This window comes from Balaenoptera borealis, assembly GCF_965194805.1.
Source record: "Balaenoptera borealis genome assembly, chromosome: 15".
NCBI lineage: Eukaryota > Metazoa > Chordata > Mammalia > Artiodactyla > Balaenopteridae > Balaenoptera > Balaenoptera borealis.
This window is the reverse complement of record NC_138871.1, coordinates 91,020,271-91,047,343: the sequence shown is the minus strand read 5'-3', so window position 1 is coordinate 91,047,343 and position 27,073 is coordinate 91,020,271. Positions and strand designations below refer to the sequence as shown.

At 48.1% G+C, this 27,073-nt stretch overlaps 1 protein-coding gene across 16 annotated transcripts in view; it reads right to left on the bottom strand.

Annotated features, from left to right (window-relative positions):
* The window catches only part of MYT1L (myelin transcription factor 1 like), a 417,355-nt gene that overhangs the window by 103,021 nt on the left and 287,261 nt on the right, over nt 1-27,073 (bottom strand). For all 16 annotated transcript variants that reach the window (XM_082357086.1, XM_082357077.1, XM_082357080.1 and 13 more), the window contains one exon: nt 10,140-10,495. In XM_082357086.1, coding sequence (XP_082213212.1) covers nt 10,140-10,495 — 356 coding nt within the window. The remainder of the gene's footprint in view (nt 1-10,139; nt 10,496-27,073) is intronic.

The following is a 27,073-nucleotide window of genomic DNA, read 5'->3' as shown; positions in this document are numbered from 1 at the left end:
GACCGACCCCCTCAGTGATCCACGGACTCGGACCCTCTGATGACACGTAACTCCTGCAGCCCCGTCCCCAAGACCAGCGATGTGAGTTTGGTCCTTCTGCAAATACCCCCGACCCTCTTTGAGACGTCGTGGACCCTTTCCCTCTGTGGTAGGAGAGGCCTTCCTGCTCGCCCAGGCGCTGCTCGCACTACAGCTTCTGCTGGGGAGGCGCCAGCCTCGGCAGCTTGGGAGGGTGGATCCTGGGCACAGCCCTTCTCCCATGGCCAGCACTGGGGCCCCGGCAGCCCTTGCTCCTCAAGCTCCCTCTCCCCCATCTGAACAGTGGGGTGCGGAGCTGGAGGGCTCCCAGGACCCCTTCACACTCACCCCCCAAGTTCAGTGTGAATGAGAGGAGAATCTCGAAGGTGAGAATGGAACAGACGGGTGATGTGGCTGGAAGATTCAAGGTCTGTCACCTCTCTGGACTTACCCGTCACATTTTCTAGTTCCTTCTTACTTAACAGTGTTGTTGTTTGTCTTGTTTTCACTTTGGCGGGGAATCTCAGACTACCCCCATCTATTTTCACAGTTTTAACGGTGGTTTCTGGGTGATTAGAGGTAGTTGCTTTGTTCTCACCGGGGCGCGTCGTGGGGGGAGATGATGTGGGTGAAGTGAATGCAGTTCCCAGCCCGTTTTTCTGAGCTGCGTGTTGTTGCTTCTGTGCCTGTTTCCGGGCTGCGGTCTCATCCCCACGCCTGCCCGCGCTTGGAGCAGCTGGACCTACTTCTCCCCGGAGGAGCTGGCTTACTGGGCTGGGATTTGCTCCTGTCTGTGTAAATCAGCTGATCCTGTGCAGCAGGACACAGGGGTCCCTCCAGCCCCTGCTGTCCCTGGGCCCGGGCAGGATGCGCCCCGGCACAGGGCCGCTTCAGGAACCCGCCAGGCTCCCCTCTGAGCTGTGCGCTTCTAACGTGTTCCAGATCTCAGCTCCCGGCCTCGCCTGAAAGCCTTCCTCAGCCGGAGAGGAACCATGTGGGAGAGACCCGCGCATCATGTCCGTCGTCTGAGGCAGAGCAACCCTCGGGGCAGACCGGGGCCGGGGCTGGGGCAGCCGATTCACTGCAGCTGCGTGGCTCTCACGCGGTACACGGAGGCCTGGGGACGCAGGCCTGGGGAGCTCCATCCGGCGGCATTTACTGGGTCAAATATTGGCTTTTCGAGATAGCTTCCTCCGACTTCAAGATGCAAAAACTTCGGAGAGGACGACATAGGACAAGTTTTTATCAGATCACAGACAGATGTTCTAATTGTCACAGTTTTGGTTAGGCCAGTTCTGACAGGCCTGGGGCGCACGAACAAATACAGCTTATTTATTCACTTAACTGCTGTTCGGAGCCGAAGGATGAACCCAGGAGGCAGGGACGTCACCGCGTAGGGGCCGGGAGAGAAACAAACGGAAAATAACTGTAAGCAGTGATGCCGGGGGGTGGCCTGTGCTGGGAGGGGACAGGGGGCCCGGACAGGGGTCGCGTCGGGTGCAGTTGGGCCAGGCTCGCCGAGAAGGTGGCCTCTGGGCAGAGACCCAAGGGATGAGGGGCCCGTACCCCGGGAGGAGGAGCTGGGGGACAAAGGCTGGTGGGTCTAAGGATGTGGAGTTTCAACACTATGTGATTTTAATTAATTTAAGTTAGATTCAAACTCAACATATTTATATTTAAACAGCCCCGTGTGCCCAGGGGCTACCATGTTGGCCCGTGCAGGGCCAGCACACGGAAGTTCAGTGGGAGCTGAGCTCTGATTTTGACTTGTATAAAATATATATATATATATATATAATTTATACGTGGACTTAAGTAACACAGATTTGATATAAACCACCCACCACCAGATCTCTGTGCAGTCGAGGAACAGCTCCGTGATGCCTGGGGCCCCGCGGCGGCTCTGGGCACCAGGCCCTGGTTTGGAAGGTGACAGTCTGGTCCCGACCCGACTCCCGAGAGCCATGTCTGCAGTGCAGGAAGGATGCCCTGAGCACAGAAGGTGGTCCTGGCACATCTGCTGCATCGTCTCCAGGGCAAAGCCCGTCGTCTGGGTTTGTGGTGGAGGAGGGTGGCCCGTGTCCGCATGCAGCCCCTGTGCATCTCTAGTCCGACCCTCCCTGTCACCTGCCCCGTCAGCACAGGGGAAGGTCACGGCCATGCATCCCCTTTCACGCCCCGAGTCAGACCTCACGCGTGTACAGTCAGCTTCCTGGGCCCAGAGCGAGGCATGGGGGCCCGGGCAGAGTTCTGCCAGCTCGACAGCATCCAAAGCACAGGCTAATGTCACTACAACAGCTCAGAAGAGGATTGTTGGCTTATTGATTCTAGAAGTTGTCCATTTCATAAGCTGAAGCATGATGTAAAAATGTCCTTTAAGCTAAATGAGATAAACTGAAGGCAAATATAATGGTTTTCATAAGGGATCCAAGCTGCATAATAATTTTTAATGTAGAATGTGTAAGTTATGCTTCTTGAAGTTTTTATTCATTAGGGATCTTAATTAATGGAATGTGAGTGGATAAAGTTTTATTTATTCACTAAGTTTTGAGGAACTTTCTACTTGATGACATTTTAGGTATGTGGTTTATCCAAGTTTGGAGACTAAGAAATAGAATAGTCATACCCCCCAATCCAGACAAGAGCTATTTGAAATCAGTAGTTTTCAGACTGAGACGGACTGAAACACACTAACCAACTGCATCCCTCTCTCACTCTCTCTCTCTCTCTAATCACACACACATACACGCGCATGCACACACACACAGCTCGGAGACTTTCCAAATTAACTGGATGACCTTGAACATCCCTGACCCAGCAGACCAAGGTTGCTTTTGCTACTGCTGACGCTGTAAATCAGGGAGTGGACATGAGTCTGTGAAAACTTTGGTCCTCCTGTTTTACATACTGGTGTGATGTGGCCATTCCAACGAGTATGCTTGATTGGGAAGAACTTGGGAGGCGCGGGGCCCCGTTTTTCTCTTCGACCGGATTCAGTCCCCATCAGACGGAAAAGACCTTTCGGAAACACTACCGCGTTCTTTGGTAACCTAATCTAAAGCTCAACAATCTTCAAATCTGAAAACTTTTGTTCTTGTTTTCAACTCAAACTTTTAAAGCCTCCACCTCGGCTTATGGCTTCTAATTCTGCGCTTTGTAAAGCACCACTACGTATATATTTCCATGTACACATTCCTCTTTCATGCTATATTATGTGTGTTTCTTTTTGGCACAGCGTGGTATCTATTTAGTTTTTGTGTCCCCATGGAACCCAGTGCACTTCTGTGTACACAGAAAACACATTCCATGTTTTTGAAGTGAGCTGTCACCAGGCCCTGAGTCTTTTAAATTAATGCAGCTTTGATGTACATAATATATTTGCTTGGTATCGCCATGGACCTTGGGTTCAGAATTACAGACAAGCTTGAGTTTGTGCCTGAGAGAGGAGAACCGTGCAAAAGCCACCTGAGTTACGGTCACTACTTTGCAGCTCTGCATTGCTCGCCTCTCCCCAGCGTCTCTCTGGACCACACCTGCCTTAAAGCTTAAAGCTTAGCAAGGCAGTGAGGTGGGTGAAGGGCAAGTGTTATCACCCTAATCTCTGGACGCCAAACTGAAGTCCAGGGAGAATGAGGGAAGCAGGGCAGCCAGAGCTACAAGACATGCCTTCCCACCTTTATCCCACCCTCTGCCAAGCTAGCATTTGGCATAAAAATCAAATTAAGATAAAGAAATAAGCTGGTCATCCCTTCAAGTGGACCTTAAAAACAAATGGAATAGAAAGCATTTACTGGACAAAGTCATGTTACCCTAGTGGTCACTTGCTTGTGTGTTGCCACACTGTGTTATAATTTGCTTCATTACCTTGCTATTTGGTACGTAGTGTGCATTTCTCGGTCACTGTAATGGTTGTAATGACAATTTTCATCTTACCACACAATCAAAATGGCATTGATAGGCATGAACTCCAGAGGCTGGGCCCGAGCATGGAGGTGGTCACTCAGGCCTGGTGTTCAGTCATGTGACCTGTACCTCTCGACTTGTGCCCTATCTGTTAAATATATGTTATGTCATTAAAAGCTTTTAAGTAAAAAAAAAATTGAATAAAAATGTGTTAGGTCTACTCTCTTACATCTATTATTTCTTATTATTATGTAAAAAAAGATTTTTCCCCGTACTTTATGCATGTTGCTTGCGTCTCAAATGTACATGACTTCACCTTGTTAGCAAGTTTTCTGGTTTGTATTGAAGAGTCTGAAAATTCGTGAAACATAACATATAATTATATTTTCTAATTATGCAAAATTAGTTTGCAAGAAGAAAGTTTAATTTTTATCATAAACTGATACCTAGAAATGCCTAATTCTGCCTTTACTCATTTCTGAGTGGTGGAGCCATACACTCAATGTATTCACATATTAAACTGCCTAAAATAACGCTTTCATGGATGGAGGGAGAGATTAATTTTTAGGATGATAAAAAGTCATCATATTCTTTCTCCCAACTGTGCACAGTTGAGACCTTGCCTACTAAACACACCTTGGTTTCTCTGCTGGTCACAGAACTCACTGCGTTTTCTGCTGACTGCAGGAGAAAGCTGGGGGGCTAATTTTGATGCACAGTCTGTCTGTATCTCAACTTGCTTCCTGCATCAGGGCCGTTTCCTGAGAATGAGGTAAGAGGTAACTGGCTGATCAGTGCGAGTGCCTCATTGAAAGGGAGTTTGGGGAGGTCGGAGGCCACAGTGAGAGACCCTCACCCTCCTCATTCTGTCCTGTCTTATGGAAATTCAAGCCCATTGATTGCAAGTTGTCATGATGCTTTAATAACGTGGCACCTAGGGAATCATCCTGTGTGGAATAAAAAACCCTGGAAACTTGGTAATTAAAACAAAAGTTGTATCTGTGAGGGTGGGTTTTGTCTTGAGTTCCCTTCAAAGACAGTTGAGTTTCTGCAGAGAAGCTGGATTACGTGTGGGTTTGCTTGCTGGGGAGGGCGGTGCAAACAGAGCCCAGAGTCAGAATGTGACAGGCACTGACCACACCATTGTGAAGGTGTCCACGGATGGCAGGAGAGGCGAGCTGCAGTGACCTGACCAAAGCATGCTGGGCTCTACACCTCACAGGACACTCAGCCTCTGGTCAGCTCACTAACCCCTGCCCAGGGCAGCTCTGCTGTACACTGTACATTCTCAACGTAATTATTCACATTTCCCTTCAAACCCCCCAATTCCTTCTTAGATGTGACCTTCCAAGGAGGCCACCACACATCTTTGGCTAATTCACACATAGAACAGCATGAAGCCAGAAAACCTCTAGAAAAGGAAGGTGTTTGCATTTTTACCTAATTTAACCCAATGGCCAAGTCAATTGTCTTCAAAGTTGAATTGTCCAGAAAGTCCCAAGATTCAATAAAGAGTAAGCAAAGAAAGGACCTTACATATTTACAAATGTATTTCAGAAACAGAATATATTAATAAACAGTTATGCAAACTTATGGTTACTGGGGGTAAGGGGGGAATAAACTGGGAGATTGGGATGGACATATACACACTACTATATATAAAATAGATAACTAATAAGGACCTACTGTATAGCACAGGCAACTCTACTCAATACTCTGCAATGGCCTATATGGGAAAAGAATTTTAAAAAGAGTGGATATATGTATATATATAACTGACTCAGTTTGCTGTACACCAGAAACTAATACAACATTGTAAATCGACTATACTCCAATGAACATTAAAAAAAAATAAAGTTATAACCAGAGCAAATCACACAAAAAAGAAACAGTTATGTGTTAAAAATGGCTGTGGACATGAACATTTTCTGTCATCTGGACAGCAAATTTCTATGTTCTTCCTCATGGAATTTTCTTTCCTGTCAGTGGGCAGATACAATATATACTCATAAGGAGATTTAAATACACACACTTATTTTATACACACATATGTGAGTCTATCTATTATTTAAAGGTGTATTCTTTTAAGTGGGCTGTAGTATGAAAATAACTGTAACTTACTAGGCATTAAATAACCATTGAATCTATATTTCTCAAATTATAAGACTCTGAAAAGGTACTTACTATATACCATGTAAAAAATCTGCTATTCGAAAAAGCTATGACCCCTGAATAATAACTTTCTCAACTTTAGGATAACGAGGGAACTTTAAGCTCATAATTACACCTTAGACCATTACATGCATTTTGAAAATAAAATTCTTCATGCAAAAGACCAGCCTATGATAGGTCAACTGGACGAAATATAATTCTGATTAATTAGTGATGCATTTAATGTAATCTGAAATGAGTTACTCAGATAGCATATCCTGTTCTTCAAATGAGCAGAGAGTGATAAAAAGAACACGAGCTCTGAAGTAAGAAAAACCATCAACAGAGTTTGACCATATATCTACCACTTGCTGAAAATAATCTTATCTTTCTGACCCTCAGTTTCTAATTAGCACAATGAGAGTGAAATAATTTCTACCCTGTCCCATCTTACACAGTCACTGTGAAGATCAAACACAGTGTGTACATTACTATACTGACTGGAAATGTACATTATTAGTAATATTTTGGTTCACGTGTAACTACAATGCCAGAGGATTCTTGGAATTAGAATAAACAGCTAATTTGCAAGTTATAAATAATAGTCCTTCTGTAATCGGTGGGTTCCTATGTAATAATTTGGTGGCTTATAAGCATTTGTTTTCTCTGTAACAAAACCTCTCAATAAACTTCACATTTCAGTTTATAATAGGGGTGGAGAATGGTAGAAATAGTCTGAGACTTTGTAGCTACTAGTGAGGCCGAGGGCAGCTTAAGCTTTGTCCGTGTGACTCCACCTGGCTGCCCTGGTTTCCTTGGGTGACTATCAGCTGCTGTGACGGGTCCTATGAGCAGCCCCTCGGCGCCCGAGATGCCTCCGCGCACCGAGTCCTGCCTGTCTTGCTTCTCACTCTGTTAACTGTCAGTCACTGTCTGTGCTTCAGTTTACTAAGAAAGAGGCACAGTCCCCCTTGGAGAGGATCTGCTGCTGGCTCAGCAATGCAAGAGCTGCCAAGAATGTCAACAAAGGACACGCAAGACCGACTTCGAGATGCTGACCCAGAACTCTGGTCACCAGACACAGAAAGTACCTTCCTCAGTTTTTCAGAAACAATTACTGCCAATACAAGGAGGGGACAAAGACATGCAATGTGCGGTATCCTGAAATGAGTTTCTCATGTTACAGACACGGCTATGGGGGCAGATACTCACACAGACTGATAGTGATTTTGGCACTAAACGTAGCCATCAGGTAAAATAAAATGCATTTGGGAGGACATGAAAATGGGAGATGGATGGACACATGCCTTTCAAAGCCTGACTGTCGTTAAGTCACACACAGCTAGGAGTTTGATCATGTAAAATGAGCACTTCATCAGCAGAGCTGTGTCTCCTTGATCTAGAACCTTCCTGAAGATTCCTGACCCTGGGGGTTATGAAATAACCCACTAGATAATCCACCTGGCATATCTTTGTGTGATATTGGCTACATGGGGTCTTGGAACACCTGTTCGTGGGCTCCTCCAGGGGAGATTTCTCCCTGTGACAGAAAAGCTTGGTGAAACCCTCTCCAGGAATCAGGCCTCGGAAGTGGTTTCTTCTTAGGAGGGATGCTTTTGTTTGACTTGGAAATCAAGCAAGCCTTTGGGTCTTCCTGCTCAGAACTTAGAGCAATCAGAACCACAGTTCAGGGTCCATCATATGGGCTACCTTTGATTCAACGACTCCTTGGGACTTAGGACTTGGTGAGAGGCTGTCTAAAAGGGAGTAGCTTATTACACTTTACTGCCAAAGTATTTGGTAAAATGGACATATTTGTCTTACAGCAGAAGAGGTAGCCTGATGACCCACAAATGGCCACCACAGCTGCACCTCTCGTTAGTAGTTTTGGTTGATTCCTTTAAAGTTCGAAGAATAGATGATTCTAGAAGGTGTTTAGCTGGAGAATCCAGAGCTGAATATGAATCCTGCCACCAGGGACCAACAGTTGATCATTCATCCTCCTGCTGGGCATTTTCTTTCTGGAACCAACTTCCTTACATGCCTCCGACTTGGGCTTCATGTCTGCAGAACACTGAGTGCTGGTCACCAGGCAGGGTGGGTCACATAATCAGACATTCTGGGGCCGACGTTATAATTGTGCAATTGTTTCATGGCTCTATCATGCACCCTTGATTATGCCCACTTACATGAATTTTCCTAGAAAAATGTCTTTATCTTTGGTTTGCCTTCTCACTTTTTAAAACAACTCTAAGCGTTCAAGTCAGAGTGAATGAAGCCAGTGCAGTCACATGCTAAAGCTGTTTCAATAAACCTGTGATCCCTTTTTCAAAATATGTCATTTTGCACTTTTAAAAGTAGATTATTTAAAACATGGCCCTAAGTAAATTAAAATTGAAAGTTTAGTTCTAGCAAACGGAGAGCAGACCCTAGACTCTGGTTAAGGCACTTGGTTAAATGATGCCTATGTGCAAATATCTCTCACCCTAATTCACCACAGCCACAAACATCCATAACTTCAAATATTAATGTCTACCGCTTTCTAAGCATAGAAAGAGAATATGAAAGAGCAGCATTTTATACTATCTTCATAAGAAGCCATGGTTAAGCTACAAATCACGAGTCAGCCTCAGCAATGAATGATTTCACCCAGAACTACACACATGTAATACAGGGTCCAGCAATAATTTGCCAAATTGGTCGATTCTCCAACTTTCCACATATTACCCAGAGCTGCTGTTTTTAATACTCAGCATGAAAGTCCCATCGTCTCATTAATGACACCACAGTCTGCTTAGCAGAGCGAGCGGTGTGTGTCTGTGGGTGTGTTCCGATGCTACTCCTTAGGCTGCCTCCACACCACGATCTATAACAACAAGACGAGAAAAATAACCTGGGGACGCCAGATTTTAATGCATGAAGTTTATGCGTGTGTGTGTGTGCGTGTGTATGTGTGTATACATTTATATACAGATATGTTTGTATTATCCATGTAAGTTAAGCAGTCAATTGTTTTCATAAGGACGCTAAACTACAGTAACAATCGAGGATTCTTTCATGAAAGCCAGGTTTCCTGGAACAAACTAGTGTAACCTCTGAAGGAGGAAAGTTGATTCATGCCAACTCCACGGGATTAGAAACAACCAACTCACACCTGCCTGATCTAAAAACTCTCTCTCCATTGGCTGAAACCACTGTCCTTTGCGTTGAGGAATTAGCCTTTCTCAGAATTCAGATTCTTGAAGAGCTTTGAGCCCAAGGAAGAAGTGTAAGGAAAACATATTCCCTTCACTTTTTAAACCTGCTTTGCCGTTTCTCTGAGGCAAACTCTAAGCCCGTAAAGCCTAGAACAAGACTCTTCAGCAACCTGCCACTTCTTTCTAGAAAAGAAAGGACTTTTGTGAAGGGATTGGCTTTGAAGTCCTATATCTGAGTCTGACACTAACAGTAAGCTGGATGCAAAAGCAAAACCACCTGAAATTTTTGCCCCAAAGATGCCTCTACCCTGCCCAGCGTGCTCTTCATGGGTCTGTCTCCCTGGATCAGAAACACAGTTCTTGAGCGTGGAAGCAGATGACGGGCTGATTCACTACCTCGTCACAGCCGGGCTCCCCCTCGTCCCCATGCCTGACGGCCACTAAAGGAAAGCCTTGGCAACCGACGGACAGACCTGCGTCACCAGCTCATGCAGCAGGGGCCACACAGGCTGCCAGCTCCCGGGAGGCACGCGGGCTGCCAGTGCCAACACCACAGCCCCCGGGGTGGCTCAGGACGGGATCTCTCGGGTGGAGCCCCCGAGAAAAGGCAAACGGAACTCTCTCGATGAAAGTCGCTGAGCTAAACAAACGTGTGCACACCACAGATATTTCAGCAAACCTGGGGGATGACCAGTCTGAGAAACGACATCTCACGTCTGATGGATGATTTACAGAAATTCTCTAAAAGGAAAGGGAAGGCTCCTCCCGGCGCTGCCCCCGGCCGCCTGATCCCGTGGGCATCAACCACGCATGCGCCGCGGAACGGGCCCCGCCCACCACTCGGCCCTCGGCTGCGAGGTTAAAGGTTACCGTTCTCGTCCTCGTCCTCGTCCTCGTCCTCCTCGTCGTCCTCGTCGTCCTCGTCCTCCTCCACGTCCTCGCCGTCCTCGTCCTCCTCCTCGTCCTCCTCCTCCATCTCCTCCTCCTCCTCCCGGTCCCCCTCGTCATCCTCGTCCTCGTCCTCCCTCTGCTCGTCGTCCTCGTCTGAGTCGTCCTCCTCCTCGTCGTCCTCCTTGTCGTCGCCGTCCTCCGTGCCGTCGCTGTCGTAACACTCATCCACCGACGAGCTGTCCGCTTTCACCGCAAACGGTTTCCGCTTGGGAGCAGGTTCCTGGGGCTGCTTGTCTTGTGTTTTTCTTTTTTTAGCCAAGGGGCAGCCATACACGCTGTGAAAAAAAGAGAGGGAAGATCTGAGTTACTATCTTTGAGGATCTCAGGGCAACGGGAGTCCTGGGTGAAGAGGCTGAGGTTCGGCACGAATGCAGAAAGGATGTGAGCACAGGACTCCCGCGGGTGTGCCGGCACCTGTGCACAGAGCAGTATTGCACAGAGACACAGCTGGCTTGCGTCTGCTGCTGCTAACACTTTCCCTCCTCTCCTCGCCCCTTATCGCTACCATCCACGTGATCACACGGGGATCCGCACAGCACCCCCCGGGGATGGTTTACGAAGCACGTGCACAACATCATGTAACTGACAACACAAGTCCGCTAAACATCTTACCAAATGCACACGGTGTGCGACGCACATTTAAAAAAAAGAATTAGTTCATGCGTACGATATTAACATGTATACATTTTTGTGAAATACGAAAATATAGAAGTTGCAAAAAAGCTTTGGATATATTTGGATTTGTACATTCTCGAGATAAAATTATATCTGTAGACAGAATGACCACTCAAAGGAGATGGACCGTAAATGCCTTTGATGGGAGCAAGTTTCAAACTCTGTAGAAGGTGTCAGTCCTGCCCTGGCGTCACAGAAAGCGGACTTGGTGTATTTGGCAGTCAGCACTAATCATGCTAAAATTGGCCCAAACTTGGGTAAGACCCTTACAGCAAGAGCTCATAACCTTTCCTTGAAAAAGGGCAATTTTCCAAAGCATTGTTGCTAATTAGAGTCTTCTTCTTCCTGAAAACTCTATGTGTATATATACTGCAAGCAATGGGGAGAAAAGACATCCGGGAAAATGCTGTTGGCAATTATTCTGTGTGTCTAAAATGAGATGTGTGATCTTCATCACTAAGTGAACACTTTGATAGGGGATTCCTGCAGACTATGATTAGCTTACTTTTGGACCTAGGAATGGTAAATATTCATTCAGGCATGAACCCACCCAGTGTGTATTTATTTTGGGAGCTTCCTCTTTGCTGGGCCCTGTGCTGTGCAGGAGACTCAGAGGTGAAAGGCACAGATCCACCCTTCAAGTCACTTATGGTCCAATGGGGACTCAGACATGGCAGTAATTCTGCTTTAGAACCTCTGGCCACTGTTTACCACCGTGCACCAAATGCCCGGGGAGTCGTGGGCACTCATCCAATAGTTGTTGAGTGAATAGAGAGTGTGACAGACACTATGATAAAAGTATAGAGAGGGCACTATGTCATAAAATAGAGGGGTGGCCAGCCAAGGGAGCTGGGGCGTCCCCAGGAAGAGGCGACGCTGGAGACAGGCCTCAAAGGAGATGCCCAGATATCTGGGAGGGACTGGGAGGATGGCACGAAGAACTGAGAGCCCTGCAGGGTCAGACCATCCTTGCAGGCTAATGACGGGAGTTATTTGAGTTCCTCCATGCAATCGATGATGCGATCACATTTGCATGTTGGGAAGCTGACAGCAGGTGCAGTGAGGACAGATAGAGGGTGTGAGAGACGAGATAGGGTCAGGGGCGGGGGAAGCAGGCAGAGCTCCCACCCATGAAACACAGAGTGATGAGTCTTCTGCCTTTTGACTGTTCTCATGTTGTAAAAATACAATAATCAAAACAAATAATGTTTATTATAATCAGAAAAAACTGAAGGAAACAAATTTTGGTCTAGAGAGTGTTTCTAATAGGAAATAAACAGGTATCTGAGATTTCTCTTATGTGAACATTTACATGGATTTGGGGAGAATCTGAGTCAATAATCTCAGCCAAATATTCCATAGCACTGAAGGACTGAATCCTCCCTGCCTCCATCCCTGACAATTGGTCAAGTCCAACTTCCATTCCAGCGAATCTTCTCAAGACGTGGTCCTGGATCTGAGTGGACTTGTTAGTGTATTCACTCTGCATTTATCTGAATAAATTAGTAAGTGTAACAATAAGTATTCTTTTTCTTCGGGCCCTGTCTGTGATCTGGCAGCTCATGAGGACTACTGTTACCTTCCCAAAACTCTTCTCTCTTGTCTTAGTTCATCAACAAATTGTTGAATGTGTCTGTTCTGCATCAGTGCTACCTGCACACCAGGTGTTCACTGAGACAGACAACTGGCCTGCTTTCACTATCAGATTCATTCAGATGCTGGGAAATGATGGGAGAACAGTTGACCTTGTGCTATTCAGTCACGTTACTCAAAACGGCCCCACCTCCACTTGGCAATGGGAATGTCTGTAGATGGTGTAAACCCAGCACTATGGTGGGCTTCTTGTTGATTCTCTCCCCTCTCAGCAGCCCCAGATCGCAAGATGCCAATGGGGAGCTCAGACCTTAGACGGTAGGGTTGCAAAATTCAGAGTAGGAGAATGGAGACTGCCCTTCTATTTTTACCTGAATTGGTTTTACTTCCTTATCCTACATTTTGTAAACCATTTGGATTCATTTTTTCCAACTTTCTGGAATTAGCTGGCCTCAAGCTTCCAGTGTCTCCTGCCAGTTTACATGGTTTGATGCTCAAGCTTTTTTCTACAGCTACTAATGTAAACTGGAAATAAAATCGCGCTCTTCCTACAAACAGATTAGTTTTGTCCCTTCTCTGTTTGACCCATTCACACTGACTGTGAGTTTCTGGTATCTACTTTAAACACGACAACCAAATTCAAGCCCACAGGACAGATTTCATTTTACTTGTGCCAAACAGCTCCTGGATGAAGAACCCACTCCCATAGACAGACGCTTCCTGGTCTATGAAACCCAGTGGTTTGGAATGTTTCAAAGTGAAGCCTTGGGAAGTGACTCTGGGACACGCATTGGGGAGTGTGGAGCCTCCCAAACCCATAAGTGGACCTCACATCTGCTGATGGGGTGGCCAGCAGGGCAGAACTTGCACAGCTGAGGAAGAGCGGGTGTTGCTTCTCTTTCACCTAGCAGGGGCTGCTGGCCCAAGTGCTGGAAAAGCCAGACTGCTTTCCAGCTGCAACCTCCTCCAGATTCATCCGGGCTCATGTCTATCAACACACACGAGTCTTTCGAAAAAACCAACAACCCCCCACGGTTCTGGAATGTCCCTAGCATGACAGAACAAATGGCAGAGTCTTAGGAAAAATTGGGAATCTGGTGCCAACATGAAACCCCAGGTAGAGAACTTGGCAGGCGCCATGGCTGGCGCTTCACCTGCGCAGGAGGGTCCAAGCTTCACTTAGGGTTTGGAATTCACGGTCGGTGTTGCACTCCTCCATTCTGCGTCTCAGCACTGTCGTCAGGCCTCCACCATGGGAACAGCTGCCTGTTTCCCATAGCAGCGAATGGAACCTTGTGTTTGATGGCTACTCCATGAATATTGCTGAATGAGCAAACCGTAGTTTTCTCCACTTATCAGTAATGAAAGCACTTACCACATCCTAGTGTGATTATCAGTTGACATACTGTCTTCCTCCTTCATGAGACAGAGAAAATGGCCCATGTTTAAGAGATTGTTCTATTTTTAGAGCTGCAGTATCCATTACAGTAGCCACTAGTCATATGTAGCCAATTAATAAAATTAAAGGAGATTTTTAAATGAATTCATCAGATGCACTAGTCACGTTTCAAGAGTTCAATAGCCACATGTGGCTAGTGGCTACTGTGCTGGACATAGTAGGTTCTCAGTAAATATCTACTGAGTGAGAAACCGATGGGAAGGCTTCTCACTGGACACTGAGGGAAGCTGAGTAGGGGACAGGGAGGGAGGGGCTGAGCTTTGGGAGGCAGCTCACAAAACTGTGACTGCAAGAAAGCCCAGTCTTCTGGCCCAGCCACTCAAGGGAATACATGCTGTATACTTACAGCAGGCTCAGACTCAGCCGCCCCTGAAGGACAAGGGTGCTGCTGGGGTGAATGTCTCTGCTGACCCCTGTAGCTGAGCCGCTGCCGGCATGAGTAGCTGTTGGACCTGCCGGGTCTGCCCGCCTCCGAGCAGAGAGGTGAGCCCAGAGGCCAGGTCGGCGTCTGCAATGTACTGACAACTCCTTCACACGCTCTCTCCTGCATCCTTATCACTCTATATAATACGCAACGTTCGAAGATGACCATAAATGCATTTATATGTTTCTCACACAGTGGAAACTTCAAAGTGCCAGTATGATGACTCATGAGATCACGGCAGCTCATGCTTTAACCTCCTTGAGTTACTTAAAGTTGCCAATCAGCCTCCAGGCTTTGCTATTCTGCAGCTACTCTACCCGTTTGGGTGTCTTGGTAGGTCTTTTAGTTGCTGAAGCTTTTACAGTCCTTTTGATGTTAACTTGATTTAAACAGCGTTTAGTCTTTTGTGTCAGGTTATTCTAGAAAATTGGTTACCTGCCACGGAGTTTCCAGAGTTTCTGCAGCGAACACATATATAAAATATTGTGTATTACATGCTCTCGAGGCCAATTTCCGTGTTATTTTTAATGGTCTTTTGCTTGACATTTTCACGTCTTCAATTTTAATACAAACAGGGGACAGAGTCTCAGAAACTGAAAAACACGTTTGGCCGAGTGTGCCCTGCTCGCAGCCCTCTTATTACAGCTGCTGACAGGAGACAAGGATGTAGGATGAGACGATCTTGGCTCTGGCCTCTCCCCGCTGAGGGCAATGCTCGTGGAGCCTAGAAAGGCCACGGTCACTTCCGAGGCTCACGATGGGGTTCTTTGTGGTCTCTGCTCTTATGGGTGATATTTTTCCTGTGTTGCTTGAAGAGCCTCAATGTGTCAAGGGTAGATAATTATTTTGAAATAAGAGAGATTCTATTTGAACATGATTCTGGAGTCTTGGGTTCTACTGTCAGCTCGGCTAATGCCAACACCACTCACAGATCACTTACTATGTGCCTGGTGTTTCCTAAAATCTTTACATATACGGATCCATTAAACTCTACAATGACCCTGTGAGACAGGTGCTACTATAATTCCCATTTTGAAGGGCAGATCCTGAGCTCCTTGCTGAAAATCTCAAGGCTGAGTAACGCTAAACAGGTGTTGACACCCTCCCCGCTCCCCCCGTCTTGGCTTCTGATCTCTAAAGAGGGAGAGATGCTGGGCTCCTTCCTCACTGGGCTCTAGTGAGGATCCATTGACACATTTGCTTCTCTGACATCTATCATGTGGTAGGTAGGCTCGCCATAAATGCTGCTGAATGAATAGATGGATTCATTTGTTCAGGAAACGTTCCCTTGAGCACTGCAGACACAGCCCTCACTTCACAGGACAGGAGCAGAGAGAGTCACCCTCGTGGAGAGGACGGAGGGTCAGGAAGGCTTCACAGAGGAACTGATACGGATGGGGCAGGAGAGAAAGACACAGAGAGAGAGAGACAGAGACAGAGGGTAGTGTGACTGCATCCGTGGGATGGCGAGGGACAGCCCTGGAGACGGAGGTGCCCGTCACAAGGCGGTCAGTGGGAAGAGTTCAACAGGGCGTCGTTTTTGCACTATAAACACCCTTCCTGTGGCTGCAGTGTGGTGAAGGAGCTGGAGGAGCCCAGGCTCACACCCACGGATGTGGAGGATGCGAAGACTCGGGATTTTGTTGGGTTTTTTGGTGGGAGAAGGGCAGGAAGATCAGGCTGACTCGGGTGGGCTAAACGTGAGCTGTCCCAGCTTCCATAGCAGCAGGGGGTGGACCCAGGAGAGAGGTCTGGCTGGCAACACTGGTTTGGGGTGGTCAGAGCACGGCGGGACGGAGCTGGCTTCCTGGGGAGGAGTGGAGAGAGAGGACTGACAGACCCCGAGGAAGACGGGCATTTGAGGAAAGGGAGGGGGGCTGACGGAAGGAGACGCAGAGGACAGAGGACTGTCCAAGTGCCCTGAGGCCTCCGAGGAGGCCTGAGCTGGTCCCCCGGGGCTCCCTGTCTGGCTGGAGGGGGTGGGAGCAGAGAAACCTGCAACCCCGGGACAGCACTCGGAGCCCCCGGGAGGCCACAGGAGTGGGAGAAGAGCGACCTGGGCCAGGATGGATGTCGCAGCAGGAGGTGGGTTTTGAACCTGGCCTGGAAGGCTGGGCCGTATCTACGCAGACGGCAGAGGGTCCGGGTCATCACACAGGCGGAGAGTCTGTGAACAGCATCAGAGCTACATAAACACAAAAGCGACTCTGCTGAGAACATACACTTAAGTAACTTGCTCAAGATCACACAACTGTTCAACTTTGGGCAGCTTATTTAATCCCTACCAGCCTCAATTTTTCCATCTGTAAGATGGGCACAGTAATGCCTAATTCAGACTCTTGACAGCAAATGAAAAACATAAAAATATATATAAAATACCTTCTGACTATGTGGAAGGTGTTCCGGAAATCTGAGCTCTCTTTTTGTTATTTTCTCCCTCCTCTTGTCTTGTGTACTGTTGACATCCCTCTTTACCGCTGAACTTTTAAAGGGGTCCTACATGTCTTTAGAATATATAAAGGTATTTAAAAATACTGCAGAAGTAACTTACTTCACTGAATTATTCAATTAAATGGCTGGCATTCCAGAAATCTTCCTGATATCTTTTCAACAACATATATATTAATAAAACCAATTCAGTTTTGACTACATGTTGACATATTTCCTTAATTTTGTTCTTTTATTCTCTGTAGAGTATTGTAAACAAGAGTCAGACTGATTTGAAAAGTATATATTTTTAAGTTAAATGTGACATAAATGTTCTAGGCATTGTAAGACATTCAATGAATAAATTTTCAAAATATTTACTTGACCTTATGGCTTTAGAGAATTAAAAAAATTCTGTTTCTGGAAGATAGAGACTTGCTTTATGAGTTTTCTTTTTTTATCATTTTAAATGATGTGGCCTGTAATGAAATACTTATTGCCTTGAATGGCAGTTTAAAGATTCAAATAAAACATAAAATAATCACTGCGTAATTTATTTTGACTCAAGAAGAACACTTCCCCAGGGGAAGGCAGCAGCCTGGTGGGTCCGTGGTCCACAGGGCTGACGTCCACCAGGGAGGATGGGTGGAGACACAGAGAAACTAGCACCCTTTTCCCAAACCCGCTTTCCAGAATATTTGGTTAACTGACTGCTGAGACTGTTTCTTGTATTTTAAAAGAAATCGTGAAATTCTTACAGTATCCCCCTCCCATTTTTCTTTTCACCTGAAATAACCTGTGTTTCTCTGTTCTTCCAAAGTCAAAAGAATTCAACTAAAGCAGCCCTGGTATGAGCGTAGAGCCAGCAGCACCTGCTTTCCCCTCCCCCCTCCCCTCCTTCCTCCCCTCCTTCCTTCCAGCCCTACTTCTCTATTTCCTCTCACACTGACCCTCCCAGACCATGTCAAGTTCTGCTTTTTCCATAAAGTCACTCCTGGTCAGTCTGGAATTCAGGATCCTCTGCTTTAAAAGCTCTGCACCATCAGATACTTAGCGTCCTTTTTGTAACTATATTGTTACTGGCTTTTTCATGTGTGTTCATTTTATCATCTCAATTTAACTGTTTCCTCCTTGACATTAGGGTGTACCATAGAATTAATTATTCTAAATTGCCACTGTGCCAATGAAGGAGTGGGTGTTCAATACATTGCTTTCTATTGATTGGTATTACTGATGATTTTGCTATCAGCCTCCTGGTCTTCAGGTTGGTTCCACCAGTACCCGGCTTTCAATGAAATGCTTGCCCTTGCCTTTCCATCTGCAAAACAGCATTTACTACACCTGCCACCTATAAGACTGGAAGGGGGAGAATGTTGAGAATGTCAGATAAAATCACCCCAACAGCCAGTGTACTCCTTGGCAGTGAGATCGACAAATTAAACTGCTCTATAAATTCACTTTGACCCTTCCTATTTGAGCTAAAAATCTCGGATGGTTAAAAGGGTTCCTGAAGTGGCCAGTTCATGACGGCCTGGGGAACCACGTGCTGGGCTACTCCTAAGACAACACTCTCAGAACAGCAGAGTCTGGAGGAGAGAGGACCCCAGCAATCACTCCATCTACCCCTTCACCTAGAAAAGGAAGAAGCTAAGGCCAGAGAGAGTCAGTGACAGGCACGAGGTCAGAATATGACCGGACTTCCCACCTGCTACGTGAGCACAACTCTGCCAGGTGAGGAGAGAAGCCTCTTAAGCATCCTACTTACATCAGCTTAGAGAACACGTCCAGAGAGGAAACTGCTGGAAATGAACACCGCGCGTGCTTAGACTGTCAACAAACAGCATACCGGTTTCCACTTTATCGGTCTTGATATTTACAAGTTGACAAGAGTGCTCTGGGTCACATTTAACAACAACACAGCAACACGGACGTTTTGGTCTGCATTTAGTCCAGACGAATTCAACACTGGAGGCAGCAACTCTGACATCATTAGCAAGTGATTGTTCCACTTTGTGCTAGCACAGGTACTAGACACTGCAGCAGTACTTAATACCGTAGCAACAGCCGATGCTGCAGGTATACTTAGTACTGCAGCCATGCTTAATACTACTGTGACACTCAATATTGCTGTGATACTCAATACTGCTGTGACTCAACATTACAGGGACATTCAATGCTGCTGTGATACTCGGTACTGAAGGGATACTGGGGAGCTCCTGAAGTTGCGTCAGTGCTGCTACCTTGAATTACAGTAGTTAAGATTGATAAGAAGAACTGAAAAGACAAACCACGGAATGGGAGAAAATACTTGCAAATGATGCAACCGACAAGGGATTAATCTCCAAAAGATACAAACAGCTCACAGAACTCAATATCAAAAAAACACACAACCCAATCAAAAAACGGGCAGAAGACCCAAATAGACATATCTCCAAAGAAGACATCCAGATGGCCAAGAGGCACATGAAAAGATGCTCAACATTGCTAATTATTAGAAAAATGCAAATCAAAACCACCACGAGGTATCACCTCACACCTGTCAGAATGGCCATCATCAAAAACTCTACAAATAATAAATGCTGAAGAGGGTGTAGAGAAAAGGGAACCCTTCTACACTGTTGGTGGGAATGTAAATTGGTGTGTAGCCATTATGGAAAACAGTATGGAGATTCCTTAAAAAACTAAAAATAGAGTTGTCATATGATCCAGCAATCCCACTCCTGGGCAAGTATCCTGAAAAAACTATAACTCAAAAAGATACATGCACCCCAATATTCAGCACTATTTACAATAGCCAGGACATGGAAGCAACCTACATGTCCATTGACAGGTGAATGGATAAAGAAGATGTGGTACATATATACAATGGAATATCACTCAGCCATAAAAAAGAATGAAATAATGCCAGTTGCAACAACATGGATGGACCTAGAGGTTATCATTACTCTTTCTGTTTCTCATAAGTGAAGTAAGCCAAAGACAAATATCATATGATATCACTTATATGTGGAATCCAAAAAAAAAGAGAAACAAATGAACTTATTTCCAAAACAGAAAGAGATTCACAGACATAGAAAACAAACTCCTGGTTGCCAATGGGGAAAGATGGGGGAGAGGGATAAATTGGGAGTATGGGATTAACATATACACACTACTGTATACAAAACGGGTAAACAACAAGGACCTACTGTATAGCACAGGGAACCACATTCAATATCTTGTAATAACCTATAATGGAAAAGAATATGAAAAAGAATATATATGTATAACTGAATCACTTTGCTGTACAGCAGAAATTAACACAACATTGTAAAAAAGCTATACTTCAATAAAAAAAGATTGATAGGAAGAACTGAAAATCAAACTATATAAGAATTTATGATTTTGCCATTTACATCTTTGCCCCAGGGACCAATATATAAGAAAATACATGCAAATGAAAAATTAAAGATTTCTTACTCTTCCTCAAATACGTACTAGAGTCCTCTTTTTTGGATGCTCTAGGACAGAGTACTTTGTCTTTCTATGGCTGGTAAGAAATTATTCAATTATGGAATATTTTAAATTCATGTAGTTGAAGCATTGAGATGTTTATATGTTCGGCTCGGTTCAGGTCATGCAGGAGGTCCGCGAGGGGCCTGGGAAGAAGAGCCAGCTGTGCTCGTCCAGCCTCGGCGAGGGCTTCCCAGCTTAGGAGTTAAACCACTGCCTTCAGCTCAGCCATCGGTTGGATGTAAACGATGCTGCTATGTTTTATTTGTCTCCATATTTAATAGCACTAAATAGACGAGAATTTTTCTTCTTTTCTCTCAGTTTTCTCAGGCAGTGCCCACCTCCCCTCCTTGTGAGTAGACAGATAATTCTCAGTCCTGCAGATGCAAAGGTTCTCAGATGTCTTGGTTGGGAACTGAATACTGGTCTGGACCAGAAGAGCTGGATTTGAAGCCTCCTATTAATTGTGTGACCTTGAGGGGGTCGCTCCATCCCTGTGCGTCACAGGTCCTCGTCTGTAGGAGGAAGGGGTTGGTCAGATCCCCAGGGGTCTTTAAGGGCGTTTTCTGGAACCTGGGCTACAGACCAGGTGTCTCGGGGCTTCTGTTCCCTGGGGTCTCCCTGTCCGTGGAAGCCTTCTGTGGGCAGGGGCCTGGGGGCTCAGCTGCTTGCCTGATTGCTAAGGGCTCTCATTCCAGGGTTCCGCGCTGTTTCCGTTCATGGTTCCTATTGCAACTGGGTTCCTCACATCTTTTTTTAACAGGTCATTCTCATTAATTAAAAACTATCAGGTACTACGAAGACATGAGTGAGGATCCGTGTACAGAATGTGGACCCGTTGGAGAGCATTAGCTTCTCAGAGTTTGAAGGATGCTAACGCGACAATTGATGACAAGAAAAGTCAGAGGTGTCACACGGCCCCATTGCTGGAAAAACGGCAGCAACGACAGAACCTGAAACAAAAGGCTGGATACAGGTCCCTTCAAATGAATGCACGGAGCTTCCCAGGGCCACATGCCTTGCAATGCGGCTGGAACTGACGTCAGCCCCCTTCGCGACGACCAGCCTGCTCAGACCACCCCGCTCCTGCCCCCTCTCTGTCTGCATCTGGGCTGCACGTCCCTCACTGAAGGGAACTCCAGCACAGAGGGCTTATCCCAGCCTGGGATGCGGTCCAAAGGCCGGCGGCACCGTGGAAAGTGGGCAGGGCTGGGGATGGGAGGCCTGGCCTGCCGACCAGTGACCAGCCCATCACCTGGACCCCAGCAGAGCACTCGGCCTCTGGGGTCCAGTTCTCACCGCACAGCACGGGGCAGACAGAATGTTCTCACACACCGTAAGGTACATGCAAGCTGCTCACGTGTGGAGTCGACCTCGGACCGCAGAGGACGTGAGATGAGCGTGAAATCGTCGGCCGTGCAACATAAACCACATCGAGCGTGTCTTAATGTTTTGTCTGCCTTCCGGCTCCTGCTCCTTGTACTGAACCTTGGACCCGAGGACGCAGGACCTGAGTCTCCCGGCCCCTCTTCCTCCTGGTTCACCCCCCCGGCGGCTCTGAGTCCTGCTGTGTCCATGCCCTGAATGTCTCCAGTGTGTCCTCCTCGCCCTCCAGTCTGCCCCCACCTCAGGCCAGGCTGGCTTCTGTCCCCCTGGTCACCAAGAGCTTTCACTCCTATCTCCTCCTCCAATGCACTGACTTCCTTCCTTCCCCCCTCCATCCCTCCCTCCCACCCCATCTCCCCCTCTCTCTCCCTCCTGGGAGGACAAAACCTAACCGTGCCTGTGCACATACGGTCCTCTGTGACCCACTGGGCCACATTCTGAGGACGGGGCTTCCACATGCCCTTGTCCCCATGGGGGACCTTCCATGATCAGGATCTTCTTATGGCCACAGCCTCCTTCCTGGCTGTGCTTTTCTCCCCCCGCCTCCGCTGCGGGCGGCCACAGTCCCACTGAGGACCCTGCCTCCTCTTCTGGCCTCCCTGGGCCCCCCACCACCCGGCCTCATCAGGCTGGCTCCCCTAGGCCTGAGCTTCCCATGGGCTGGCGCTCCGTGTCTGGGTCTGGTGCTTCTCTGCTCAGGCTCCGAGCCCATCTGACGCCGGGATCCGGTCTGTTACTACGCGGATCTGGGCACTTGGCACAGTGCCGCTTAACAAAGAGCTCAGAGTCACCAAGTGAAAGGGTGACTGAACACGCGAGCCCTCCCGCCATCCCCTCCCCTGAGGGCCCCCTTCCCCCCACCGGCCAGGTGGAGAGTCTCCCCCTCGGGAAGGCTGGCCAGCCCAGGGGGATGGAGCCCCTTCCTTCTCTGTTCCCTGGTCCCCAAACAGGACTCCAAGGGCCCTTGGGACATTCTGTCACATATGTGTATCTGCAGGACAGCTGGCCTCCTCAGGGGAGGAATTGCTTCCTTCCCGTGATGCCTCTGTGTCCGACCATGGTCCTGACTCATGGTGTGGAGGTGATAGATGTCAGATGATAATCAAGAAGACTTCCTCCAAGGAGAAGACAATAAGATCCCACTGGTTGTAAATTTAGGTAGAACAGAACCTAACCCAATCTCTTTACTTGTAGAAATTGTTCTTCTATCTTTCCAATCACTTTCCCTCTTTCATTATGTCAGTAGCAGGTACTAAATGAACGGCCACCCTGAGCCGAGGAAAGGATGCCTTGGGGAGACAAAGAGAGACGTTTCCTCTGTCTTCTGAGGAGCTGATGGCAACCCATTTAGGAAGAAAATCTTACATCTGGGCAGAAGCTGTGCAGTGGTGACAGGTGCCTAAGAAAGTTTGTGCGGATCGAAGATCCTGCTTCAGATGTTGTGTTTCGAGTGTGGGAAGGAGATCTACTCTTTAAAGGGAAGTTGTGATGAATCCTTGTGTAAATAACACAGGATGCAGACGAAACACGGGTGAAATCTGAGGTCCTGCCCGGCTGGAGCCAAAGCTGGGACTCAACGAAACTCTTCCAACTTCCATTTTCCAAGATGTTGCAAGTTGGGGATGTTTGTGTCCATGCCGTTCCTTGGATAAAGGTGGGCGTGCATAGTGCTCAGGAGGGAAGTGAGATGATTTGTCCCTCGGGCCCTGTCCCCTGCTCAGTGTTTGGGGGCGCACGGCGGAGGGCTCACGGGAGGAAGGCTGTCACGGGCGTCGTGTGTCCAGTGCTTCTCCCAGGGCCCTTCCTTCTGTCTCCCTGGTCGTACCCTCCCCTGCATCCTGTAGGTCCGGACGCATCGCTGGCATGGGCCACACATCTTAGGTCAAAGGGCAGGGTGTCCCTTTGTCCCCAAATGTTCCTTCTTCTCAATGGCTGTGTGTGCAGTGAACACTCAGTGATTAGCCCAACAGCGCATCTTTGAAGCAGTCTGTAGGGTCCCGTTGTACCTGGCCACAGAGGTGACCACGTCTCACTTGCCTCTGCGCATTTCCCTAACGAGCGCTGTACTTTCTGAGATAAGGCAACTGGGCGAGTTCCCCCAGCGGGGTGGAACGCAGCCCCTCCACCTGCTTGCTCCTTCCTGGTCTCAGGGCACCGTCTACACGCCCACATCCCCCACGTGTGCGGTAACTGGCAACCGCCCGTTTGCCTTTTGTGTCGTTGGCGTGTGTGTCTAGGGATGGTCGCCAGGGGCAGGGCCGTGCCGAACGCCACCGTCGGATGGACCTCAGGGCCTCTGCACGGCAGCAGCCTCAGAAACGTGCGCTCGCCCGCTCCCGGCTTGCTGCGCCCACACTCTCAGGGGGCGCCCTCGACAGCCACAGCCAAGGCCCCCGGCTGGGCCGGAGGAGCACAGGGCAGTGGAGACCCTCAGGCCCTGACGCAGAGCCTCTGCCGCTCTTTGCTGGCCTGAATGTTTTCCATTCTAAAATCTAAAGACACTTCTATATAACGTTCAGGCACAGTTTCCTCCCTCAGGGGCTCTGTCCCCGCCCTGACGCACTTGGCTGTGGCTCTGGTGACCGGACACTGGCTTCTCCTCTGCTCCTGGGCTTGGAATGTTGAGGCTGGTGGGTGGCGAGAGGGGGGACCAGGTGACCGAGACAGAGAAAGAGAGCCTTTCACCTTCTGCCTGGCACGAAGCATCGCCCCGCTGCCTGGAAGCCTCTTCTTTACTCAGCTCTGGAGGGTCTCACCCCAGGGTCAGTCTTGCGGGGTGGCAGCTGGGGTCCAGCTCACCGGAACACTGACAAGTGAGGCCATTTAAGAGGAAAAAAGTGTGGCTTAAATTTCAAACCATGTCTTTTTCTAGAATTTTCTGGCATTAGCATTGTTTGAAAAATTACCAGTCCTTTAAAAGTTTATCCTTTCACAAAAACATTTTTTTTTTTAGTAAGAAGGAAATGTTTTAAAAACAATTATTCCATATTATTTGCAGAAGGAAACAGGGACACCTTCCCTTCTGCTGCTGGGAATGCAAACAGGTCCCATCTTGCTGGAAAGAAACTCTTAAAACCATTTCCGTCCTCACGTCCTTCAAGCCAAGGCGCCTCCTTGTGACAAACTACCCCAAAGAAGGAGCCAAAAGCCACAAAAACTATCTGCAAAGACACTTATCACACATGATCTATAACATGGAAAAGTTTAAAAAAAAAACCTAAATAAATAATTTCCAATAATAAGAGTTGCATAAGTTACAATATCACCATAGGATGGAAGTTAGCCGTGAAAATTAAAATATTTAGTGACATCAGAAAAGGCTCATGTTATAAAGTTAAATAAAAATTTAGAAAATGCAAATTTACACCTATAACGTGAGACTAAGTAAAAGAGTAAAATGCATTAAAAATCCAAGGAAGGGCTTCCCTGGTGGCGCAGTGGTTGAGAATCTGCCTGCCAATGCAGGGGACGCGGGTTTGAGCCCTGGTCTGGGAAGATCCCACATGCCGCGGAGCAACTAGGCCCGTGAGCCACAACTACTGAGCCTGCGCATCTGGAGCCTGTGCTCCGCAACAAGAGAGGCCGCGATAGTGAGAGGCCCGCGCACCGCGATGAAGAGTGGCCCCCACTTGCCACAACTAGAGAGGGCCCTCGCACAGAAACGAAGACCCAACACAGCCAAAAATAAATAAATAAATAAATTAATTAAAAAAAAAATCCAAGGAAAAAGTCTGATGTTCTGGGCAAATGTCACATTCCCTGAACGGAGCACAGTGACAAGAACGAGATAGATGTTCATGAAAATCTGCCCCCACTTCCACTCTTCTTTCTTTGTAATCCCATTTTTAGTCCTTATTTAAGAACATGAGCATTTCCCACCTTTAATCCTAAGTCACCTTTGTGTCCATGCAGTATTTCTTTTGGTTTCTGTCGTCAATAAAAATTCCCTGGGAGGATAAGTTAAGACAATTTGAAAAGCAAACTCCTTTTTATCTTATCCAGTCCTGAAGTTTCAAAGCTGCAAGTCCCAGGCCTTCTTGCCCCATTTCAGGGAGAGGCCGCGGCCGGGCTGTGCGTGGGGTCCAGGGGCAGCACCCATGGGCGGCCCGGCCCAGGGATACGCGGGCGTGTGTGGGGTCCAGGGGCAGCACCCATGGGTGGCCCGGCCCAGGGGTATGCAGGCTGGGTGGCGCTGACGCCTGGCAGACGGGGCTCCAGTGAGAGCCTCGGCCCCCGAACCCCCTCCCCTCTGCCTACACCATCACTTATTAGAAATCGCTTTGGGTTAATTTAAGAAGCATCTCTGGCAAAACCTTGCTGCCTCAGGGAAAGTTCAGTCCATTAGTCACTCAAGGTGGTGGCTTTGTCGTAAGCATCTGATCAGCGTCTCCTGAGATGGGGGGCAGGCGAGGGGCTGTGGTCCACAGAGTCTGTTACTACAGTAGCGGTGGGGGTCCCTCTGCCCCCTCCTGAGGGCGGGGTCTGCTCCCAGATGCAGCACCAAGAAGCCGCTCCATAATTAGCTCCCCGACACGTGCGTGAACCATGGCGAGGCTGCCTCGGTTGCACTGCGGGCGGCACAGCCTACATCGGAGACACTGGCTCCAGGATCGGGGTCTGCCCGGTCCTCCCCGGTGGCCGCTGCTGCCTCCCTGCCCTCCTGGCTCTCAGCCCCGCCCTGGTGCGGGGGTCCAGAGGGCTCTCGGGGGGGCGCAGACAGTTCATTCAGAAGCACAACCGCCATGGGATGGGCTGGGGGCTGGCGGGGCGAGTTGCGCATCACTGCATCCTAACGCATCACTGAGGAATCAAATTTCTTCCGAGCTGCTCACTCCCCTACTCTCCTCCCCAGAGTTTTAGGAGATGCATCCACTCCTGTGGGAAGCGTATCCCTGGCCATGTCAGATACAGCATTGGGTAGTATTCACGGCCCGCACAGCGGCTACTAAATTACAATGAGTGGATCTTTTAAAATCTGCTGAATTATACAGGGGGAGCTCAGAGCTTTCCCTTAACAGGAAAGGGAAGGTGCGTTTATCTTCCTGCTCCCAGGTCCACAGGGCCTCGCAGAGGCTCACGGGGCCCAGGTAGCCCTGTCTGAACGAGGGAAGTAAGCCCTCCACGGGTTGTGCACAATCTCCAGGGCGCGTCCAGATTTTCTTCCAGCGGAGGCACTCTGGACTTTTACTGCCCATGTGCTCCCGGCCACCAGGCTCTGCTCAGGCCAAGTATGCCGGGCAGAAACGGCTGGTGACCACAGAGCCTCGCTGGCCCAAGGGACAGGCACAGGGCGGGGCTGGCTGGGGGCTCTGAGCAGCCGGGAGCCTCTGCACCCCTCCTGAACACGTGACCTGAAGCCCGTGTTGGCTCTGGGAGGGGGTCCCCTCACGGGACAAG